The 10,290-nt window shown below is 37.5% G+C and overlaps 1 protein-coding gene across 2 annotated transcripts; it reads right to left on the bottom strand.

The window, feature by feature from the left end:
- Positions 1-3,232: 3,232 nt before the first annotated feature.
- LOC138317469 (uncharacterized) lies at positions 3,233-5,778 on the bottom strand. 2 transcript variants are annotated; one of them, XM_069259153.1, is made up of 3 exons: positions 5,707-5,778; positions 4,838-5,125; positions 3,233-3,841 (listed from the first exon to the last, which is right to left on the bottom strand). In XM_069259153.1, exons 1-3 carry the CDS (start codon positions 5,753-5,755, stop codon positions 3,732-3,734), a joined length of 447 nt encoding a protein of 148 aa, XP_069115254.1. In that variant the 5' UTR covers positions 5,756-5,778; the 3' UTR covers positions 3,233-3,731. The 2 variants fall into 2 exon arrangements, with proteins under 2 accessions (XP_069115254.1, XP_069115253.1); XM_069259152.1 differs by lacking the exon at positions 3,233-3,841 and adding an exon at positions 3,872-4,300.
- Positions 5,779-10,290: the final 4,512 nt, after the last annotated feature.

Raw genomic sequence — 10,290 nt, 5'->3', positions numbered from 1 at the left:
CTGACATAACTTACTGTACAGTAGTAAAATGATAGAATGTGTCTGTATAACCACTCAGACATCACATTAACTGTTACAGTAGAATAGATGATAAGAAAGGGTGGTGGTCTGTATTACCAAATCTGACATATACATTACTGTACACAGTATATAAGAATAGAATGGTCTTATTACCGATCTGACATAACTAACTGCACAGTAGTAAGAATGAGAGAAAGTGTCCTGTATTACCAATCTGACATAACTAATCTGCACAGTAGTAATGAAAGAATGTGTCTGGTTATTAACCAATCATTCATAACTAACTGCCCAGTAAGTAGATGATAGATGTTGTCTGTATTACCAATCTGACATAACCTAACTGCACACGATAGTAGATGAGAGAATGTTGTCTGTATTACCAATCTGGACATAACGTAATCAGATACAAGTAGTTATGATCAGAGATAGAATGTTGTCCTGTATTACCCAATCATACATAACATACTGTACAGTAGTATAAGATGATAGAATGTGGTTCTTGTATTACCAATCTGACATAAATTAACTTAACAGATAGTATGATGAAAGAATGTGTCTGTATTACCATATCTTACAATAACTTACTGTATCAGTATAATGATGAAATGTATCTGTATTACCCTTATCTGACATAGACTAAGAATGTGTACACTATCAGTAAACTAGATGAATAGAATAGATGTCTGTATTACCAATCTGACATAACTTACTGTACCAGTATAGTAAGATGATAGAATGTGTCTGTATTTACCAATCTGACATAACTTACTGTGACAGTTAGTTGATGATAGAATACAGTCCTGTATTAACAATCTGACATAACTTACTATACAGTAGTTGATGATGAAAGAATGTGTCTGTATACCAATCTGACATGACTTACTGTACAGTAGTTGATGATGAGAATGTGTCTGTATTACCAATCGTGACATAACTTACTGTACATTAGTAGATGATAAGAGTGATTCTGTATTACCCAATACTGACATAACTTAGTGTACAGTACTAAAAGATAAAATGATTCTGTATTAACCAATCTGACATAACTTACTATACAGTTAGTCCAGATGGTAGAACGTTGATGATGCCTCCCTACTACATCTGTATTCACCTGACATCTGACAGCTGTACAGTCACGAGATCTGTAGGTTGTATTCCCGTCCTGATCTGTGGTCACATTCAGTCAGTGGTCTTACAGTAGATTCGGGTATGAAAGGTTGAGTGATGACTTCCTTTGGGTGTATAGATAAATATAGATGAGAGGTAACACTCCCATTGTGGTTATACTCCACCAGTCAGGGCAGTACATGACTGTAGTGTTACAGTCCCACCCTGTCTGGACCACTGTACACTGGGGAGGATGACGTTGCACAATCTGAATTATAAAACAACAGGGCCCCCCAAATTAACAGAATCCCATTGTGTTGTACCACCAGTATCAGTACACTGTAGTGCTTACAGTCCCTCCCTGTCTGGTGTACACTGAGGAGGCTGACGTCACAACTGAATTATAAAACAACAGAGATAACAGTCCATCGTGTTGTACCAGCAGTATATGTACACTGCAGTGTTACAGTCCCACCCTGTCTGGTGTACACTGGAGAGGCTGACGTCACACCTGAATTATAAAACAACAGAGGTAACATATACATTGTGCTGTACCACCAGTATCAGTACACTGTAGTGTTACAGTCCCACCTTGTCTGGTGTACACTTGGGAGGCTGACGTCACACCTAAATTATAAAACAACAGAGGTAACAGTCCATTGTTTTATACCACCAGTATCAGTACACTGTAGTGTTACAGTCCCACCTTGTCTGGTGTACACTGGGGAGGCTGACGTCACACCTGAATTATAAAACAACAGAGACCTAACAGTCCATTGTTTTATACCACCAGTATCAGTACACTGTAGTGTTACAGTCCCACCCTTTCTGGTGTACACTAGGGAAGCTGACGTCACACCCTGAATTATAAAACAACAGAGGTAACAGTCCATTGTGTTGTACCACCAGTATCAGTGCACTGTAGTGTTACAGTCCCACCCCATGTCTGGTGTACACTGGGGAGGCTGACGTCACACCTGAATTATAAAACAACAGATGTAACAGTCCATCGTGTTGTACCCACCAGTATCAGTACACTGTAGTGTTTACAGTCCCATCCTGTCTGGTGTACACTGGGGAGGCTGACGACACACCTGAATTATAAAATAACAGAGGTAACAGTCCATTGTGTTGTGCCGACAGTATCAGTACACAGTAGTGTTACAGTCCCACCCTGTCTGATGTACACTGGGGAGGACTGACGTCACACCTGAATTATAAAACAACAGAGGTAACAGTCCATTGTGTTGTACCACCAGTATCAGTGTACTGTAGTGTTACAGTCCCACCTTGTCTGGTGTACACTGGGGAGACTGACGTTAAACCTGAATTATAAAACAACAGAGGTAACAGTCCATTGTGTTGTGCCGGTAACAGTATCAGTACACTGTAGTGTTACAGTCCCACCTTGTCTGGTGTACACTGGGGAGGCTGATGTCACACCTGAATTATAAAACAACAGAGGTAACAGTCCATTGTGTTGTACCACCAGTATCAGTAACTGTATTGGTACAGTCTCACCCTGTCTGGTGTACACTGGGGAGGCTGACGTCACACCCTGAATTATAAAACAACAGATGTAATAGTCCATCGTGTAGTACCAGCAGTATATGTACATCTGTAGTGTTACAGTCCCACCCTGTCTGATGTACACTGGGGAGGCTGACGTCACACCTGAATTATAAAACAACAGATGCAACAGTCCATTGTGTTGTACCACCAGTATCAGTACACAGTAATGTTACAGTCCCACCCTGTCTGGTGTACACTGGGCAGGCTGACGTCACACCTGAATTATAAAACAACAGAGGTAACAGTCCATTGTGTTGTACCACCAGTATCAGTGCACTGTATTGGTACAGTCTCACCCTGTCTGGTGTACACTGGGGAGGCTGACGTCACACCTGAATTATAAAACAACAGATGTAATAGTCCATCGTGTTGTACCAGCGGTATATGTACACAGTAGTGTTACAGTCCCCACCCTGTCTGATGTACACTGGGAGACTGACGTCACACCTGAATTATAAAACAAACAGATGCAACAGTCCATTGTGTTGTACCACCAGTATCAGTACACACTGTAATGTTACAGTCCCACCCTGTCTGGTGTACACTGGGGAGGCTGACGTCACACCTGAATTATAAAACAACAGATGTAATAGTCCATCGTGTTGTACCAGCAGTATATGTACACTGTAGTGTTACAGTCCCACCCTGTCTGATGTACACTGGGGAGGCTGACGTCACACCTGAATTATAAAACAACAGATGCAACAGTCCATTGTGTTGTACCACCAGTATCAGTACACAGTAATGTTACAGTCCCACCCTGTCTGATGTACACTGGGGAGACTGACGTCACACCTGAATTATTAAAACAACAGGGGTAACAGTCCATTGTGTTGTAATACCAGTATCAGTACACTGTAGTGTTACAGTCCCACCCCTGTCTGGTGTACACTAGGGAGTATGACTTCTCATCTGAATTATAAAACAACAGAAGTAAAAGTCCATCGTGTTGTACCACCAGTATCAGTACACTGTAGTGCTACCGTCCTCCCTGTCTGGTGTACACTGAGGAGGCTGACGTCACAACTGAATTATAAAACAACAGAGATAACAGTCCATCGTGTTGTACCAGCAGTATATGTACACTGCAGTGTTACAGTCCCACCCTGTCTGGTGTACACTGGAGAGGCTGACGTCACACCTGAATTATAAAACAACAGATGCAACAGTCCATTGTGTTGTACCACCAGTATCAGTACACTGTAGTGTTACAGTCCCACCTTGTCTGGTGTACACTGGGGAGGCTGATTTCACACCTGAATTATAAAACAACAGAGGTAACAGTCCATTGTGTTGTACCACCAGTATCAGTAACTGTATTGGTACAGTCTCACCCTGTCTGGTGTACACTGGGGAGGCTGACGTCACACCTGAATTATAAAACAACAGATGTAATAGTCCATCGTGTTGTACCAGCAGTATATGTACACTGTAGTGTTACAGTCTCACCCTGTCTGATGTACACTGGGGAGACTGACGTCACACCTGAATTATAAAACAACAGATGCAACAGTCCATTGTGTTGTACCACCAGTATCAGTACACAGTAATGTTACAGTCCCACCCTGTCTGGTGTACACTGGGGAGGCTGACGTCACACCTGAATTATAAAACAACAGAGGTAACAGTCCATTGTGTTGTACCACCAGTATCAGTACACTGTAGTGTTACAGTCCCACCCTGTCTGATGTACACTGGGGAGACTGACGTCACACCTGAATTATAAAACAACAGATGCAACAGTCCATTGTGTTGTACCACCAGTATCAGTACACAGTAATGTTACAGTCCCACCCTGTCTGATGTACACTGGGGAGACTGACGTCACACCTGAATTATAAAACAACAGATGCAACAGTCCATTGTGTTGTACCACCAGTATCAGTACACAGTAATGTTACAGTCCCACCCTGTCTTCACGAAAGATTGCACCATTAACGGATACTACTTTTTAATTATATTATTTATAACCGTAAACATGTTTTGCATTTTCTTTTCTTGAATGGATATGTTTACATTATTTTCATTATTTTCAATCTAGTTTGAAAATACTGAATATAAGACAGAAAGTAAAGGGTAAATGGAAAGAAAATAATAGAGGTTATTGAACACTGTTACGGATGAAGATAAACCTTACCTTGTACAACAATCATGTGTAGCCCCACTGTCCCGTCCACTGTACATGTGTATATCCCCGTGTCACTGGCCAGGACCTGTGTAAAGGTCAGTGTGTAACTCCCTCCCGAGTGACCAGCAGATATCCGTGATGAAGTAACATCATTCACACCATCCTCCACTGTGGTACCCGTAACCCAGAGGTGACCACCAGGTCCGGCCCAGGTCAGTGTGGTGGCCTGGTCATCGGCCGGACAGGTCAGTGTGACGGGGACATTAATCTGGACATACACAGGGGTGATGGTCTGTCCTGATATTACAAATATGTAATAAATCATTTCTTTAAAAACACCACTTTGACTGCACTCTATGCTGATGAATGTATAAATGTATAAGGCATGGAAATTATTAAGCTAACAACATAGCACGTGACTAATGAAGATTTAAAATGTTATCTAGTCGATATCTTAATCGACCGAAGGGTATAATAATACGCAAACTAAAATTCATTTTCTTATAGATATATGAGAGAAATACATGATATGTAAATAATTAATCAATTATTATCTAATAAAAGGTGTAAAGATGAAGATGAAGATTTCATATGATGATAATCTTTCTTTATTTTTTTATAATTCTAAGATTAATTGAATAAGTCGGTTTCAAATCAATATAGAACTGGAACAATATTGTGATTTAAATGGCGCGTACAGACTTCAAACGTGACGTATCTATAGGTATGCACACAAAAAGGCATCAAATTATATTAGTCGCTATTGCTATATGAAAACTAACATTATAAACTAAACACGTTATATGCGATATCACACACGTGTGTAACAATATGTGTACGTGTGTATTGAAATAAACATACATAACATCATCACCTACCTTGTACTATCAGAACTAAAGAGAGTGCCCATACAACAGCGAGATACATATTAATACAACAATCCACCCTGTGTATACGTATACCACAACCTATAAAATGAACCAGGAAGTTAGTATTAAAACGGGGCTCGACAGATATTAGTATACAATCGTGTTATTGTTCTTTAGTTTTTATTAAACTGAATGTCATAATAACTTAACCAATGCTGACTGTGGAAATTAAAAACGGAAATCTCCCAAATAACACTTAAGCATAATTATATACGTATACAGTGTTTAGATAGAAATGCAAAAATCAAGTACCGTATATATAGTGGGACACAAACGCTGGTATTTACCTTTCCATTTGAAGTGTCAAATGAGTAAAATGAATAACCAAGCCTCATATAAATTTTCAATTGGTGAGTCATTTTCTGGTCCCGGAGGTAGAATAGAATGAAAGGGTATTTTTTCTGATACCTCGACGTTATTTTTTTTTACAATTTTTACAATTATAACCGCCCGTCATTTTGAGAAAAAAAATAGAAAACCATAAATGAATTGCACATATAATGCGTGGTATTGTTAGTGCAATTACCGTTCTTTACATCCAGCTAAATTTCTAAAAATAACATTTAAATCCACAATAGTAAGATCGTTTTCATAGTGACATCATGAAGTTACATTACATGGGTAGCCAAGTAATACAGCGTCAGACGACATGGGTATTACATCGGATAAATCAATATTATACTCATGTATGAATTAACATTTATAATTATTATTTTTTCCGTGATGTTGTATAACTCATTTCACAAGAGGTATTGTAGCGCTAAATGAATATGCTGGTTTCTGCGTGGATATGTCAGCTGACAATGTGTCCCTCTGTCTTATCCAGTATCTCGATAGAGAGAGCATATCGTAAAGCTAGAATATCACGTAAAACAACTGACTCTTCGAGCATACTCCACCAATCAGATCAAAACTCTGCCGATGATCCAAACAAAGCTAAAATACTAAATAACCTTTCTTTCTGTATACTCAAGGAAGACAACCCCAACATCCCTAAGTTACCACACACCCCATTTAATCCAAAACAAAATACTATAGTTAATGAAACGTTGTGCTAAACTATAGCACCATAAATATGCACAAAGCACTGGCTCTGGTACTATTACCAGCACGAGTACTGACAAAATTTGCACCAGACATTACCCCAGCTCTGACTAAACTTCATTGACACTGGTTCGCTATACAATGATTGGCGGGGGGGCCAACATTGTCCCAATTTTAAGAAAAGAGGACAAACAAAGTGCTTCCAAATACCGCCCAATGTCACTGACATGTATTACTTGTAAACTCTTGAAACACATAAAAACTGTCATTAAAGAGCATTGTTAAATATGTAAACAATTGCTGGCAACTTATCTCTGAGAAATATTTTTAACAATTAAAGAGTTAGAGGAAGTAAATAAATTGATAAATAATATTTACTGATACTTTTAATATTGTTTTAACATATTTCTGTATTTTATGTATCTTTGTAAAACTTCACATGTGACATAACTTCTGGAGGGCAGTATATAATTAAAGATTAACTTGAATAGATTTTTTATGTTATGGATATATAACACAAAAATCTGAGTGTACTCTAAATAAACCGCGAAGCGGTTTATGATGAGAGTACACTCAGATTTTTGTATTATATTTCCATAACATAAAAAATATATTCAAATTAATCCTTATAATTCAATTTACTAAAGATAATCTCTTCAATATTCAAAATTCATTTTGGGACTCTTTTGTCTATGAAATCATTACTCCGTCATCTCAACCAATCAAAAGCAACGTTACAAACGGCGACGCCATTTTTTCCTTTATGGGCTGATAAAGTACATTTTTAAGCCAATGAAAATGCTCATAACAAGCAAAATTGAATTATTTCACAATAACGTCATGGCTCATATAGAAAGACTAAACATATTAACACCATCTCAACATTGTTTTAGACCAAAACACTAAACAGAATCTCAATCGATTCTATCCGTAAATAACCTCTGTTGTACCCTAGAAACTACAACACAAACAGACATTACATTTTTAAACTTCTCAAAGGCTTTTGCCAAAGTCCCTCACGAAAGGCACTACTATGGAATTAGAAACTGGATAAACTTGTTCCTGCAATCACGTTCCCAACTTGTCTTATTAACTGGAACAAATTCAGACAAAGACCAAGGGACGGCCATCGGTCCCTTACTCTGTTTTGCTATATATCAATGACATCGTCGATTCTGTATTATGTGACATTAAACTTTTTGTGGATGATCGTCTTCCCTATAACAACATCAAATCACTGAGACACTGCTTGAATCACACTTTGACAACAGCCATGCTTGTGGAGACAAATGGCAGATGAATTTTGATGCCAGCAAATGTTGTATTATCAACAAAACTAAAGGTAAATCTGCCATCAAAATTGATTACAAATTACATAATGAAGTACTAGAGAATGTAACTAATAGTAAATACTCGGCTGTCACCATCTCCTCTGACCTTAGCTGGAGTAAATACGTCAGCTCCATTGTAGGAAAAGCTAAAAATTCATTAGGCTTCTTACGTCGCAATATGTCAGGTTGTTCCAAACAGGTCAGAGTACAAACATACTGTACCCTTATAAGACCTACTATCGATTATGCCTCTTCATGTTGGGACCCACATTCTACAGCTAATATTATGCTGCTAGAATCTGGTCGAAGACGGGCCGCTCAGTATGTATATAACAACAACTACGTAGTAACACACTCGTCGTGATACTTCCCTCCGTACATCAAACTCATGCAATCCGACTCGCCAGATCAACAAATATTTCCATTCGTCACATACCGGGTACCGTTATTATTCTGATGTTTTAATGATATTAAACTTTTGTAATTTTAGTCTAAATTGCATCGCTTCAACTGTTTATTATAGTTTATTTTTCATTTTCCCAAGATTGTAGATTATCCTAACTGTTTGCCAATCACGCGATATCCCATTTATTATGCAAAAATAATCTGAGTATCTAAACATCAATTTCACATTTATGTGATGCTGGTCAAACAATAATTGAAGAAATGAATACATTAAAATTCCTTTAACTAATGTATTCTCATATATATTATAAATTCTCCCAACACGGTCAATACGTCATAGCTCGTCAAAACACGTCATAATTCATACATAAAAATGAATCCACAATGATGGAGATCATTCTGTCAGAAGCATGTGTCATATTGGATATTACTGTGTTTCTTGAAACCAATGTATGTATTATGAGAAGGAAAGTGTGCAAGTCTATAAAAAGGACCAGAGAACATTTGCAATATCTACTAAAACATCGCTGTGGCTACCATTTTAGTCACTAGATGACTTCGTCATCTAGGCTGGTTTATGCTACTAGTGTTTTAGTTTTCATGTTTAAATGTTCCTTGTCTAGACTACGTTTTCAGTTTGACGCATGGATAAGAACAGTTTTAAGAAATTGGATAGATTTGTGTTATATCAGGTGAGTTGATTAAAGTACAGTTTAATTTTCAAATCATATTCATTAGGTTTCAAATTTGCTGTAACGCGGGCTAAACTTAGTCATTGAATACATGGGCAATCGAAACCAATGTTTACATTGATTGATAGTCTAAATCATGATTCACGGGAAATGCTCTTTTAAGCTATGTTGATAAACACAAATGCAACCTTCTTCTGTATTATTAGCATAGTATTTTAGGAATACATGTATACACATGTGCTGTGTTCTTGATTTATCACTTCGTGCTTCGACTGTAGAGGGGTTTTCATGAGATACATTTTGCTTGAAAAGGGAATTCCTATTGGAAGTATTGTTCCAGCTAGTAGGGTGATACATGGTCTTGTATCTTGTATCACACACGTGTGATACAAACCAACATAATATATTCAGCGAAATTAGTTGTATCACTATTGTAACATAGCATAGGTTTTCTTTACTAATTATTTAATATAGGCTTTTTACATACCTAACATCTCGTACCCATTTTTTCCTAAATCACATATACATTTCACGGTCGGCTGAAAAAACAGAATTGATGCAATATAATATTATCAAAACAACTATCGCATGAGAAATCATCTGTGTTATGAATAATCGCATGTCTCGTGATGTCTATATTTTTTCATTAAAACGAATCAGAACAACCATCTACAAAGTGTGCACATGTATTTTTATTATTTGATCTGTCGCTAGGTATTCCTAATGAGTATTCAGAACAAATAATAATTGTATAAAGAAAGTATTTAAAAATGCATTTCTTACATATCAAGACAAATGATATTTCTGGTATTGTTTACTTTTTTCAATTTTAATACATATCTACATTATAGACAAAATGAGAAGACAAGTAATGTCATAAATATAGGCCTAAAACTGACATACATAAGAAGCCCCTTCCACACTTACAAACATACCCACAGATGTGCGCACATTGAGGGAATTGTTATTGTAACCACCGACCAATATATTCATCAACAGACACCAGAATGCATCATATAACAAATTGATATCTGTCATTTACTCTAAAAGTACAAAAGAGG

The sequence above is a fragment of the Argopecten irradians genome, chromosome 3 (genome assembly GCF_041381155.1).
Source record: "Argopecten irradians isolate NY chromosome 3, Ai_NY, whole genome shotgun sequence".
Taxonomy (NCBI): Eukaryota; Metazoa; Mollusca; class Bivalvia; order Pectinida; family Pectinidae; genus Argopecten; species Argopecten irradians.
Note: the sequence above shows the minus strand (reverse complement) of the source record. Positions and strands in the feature narration are given on the sequence as shown.

Excerpts from the sequence above, each read along its gene's own strand:
- LOC138317469 (XM_069259153.1), bottom strand. The coding sequence starts at position 5,755 with ATGTATCTCGCTGTTGTATGGGCACTCTCTTTAGTTCTGATAGTACAA. Across the intron at positions 5,126-5,706 it reads TTTAGTTCTGATAGTACAAG|GACAGACCATCACCCCTGTG; the intron begins GTAGGTGATGAT and ends TTGTAATATCAG. Across the intron at positions 3,842-4,837 it reads ACACATGATTGTTGTACAAG|GTGTGACGTCAGCCTCTCCA; the intron begins GTAAGGTTTATC and ends TTTATAATTCAG.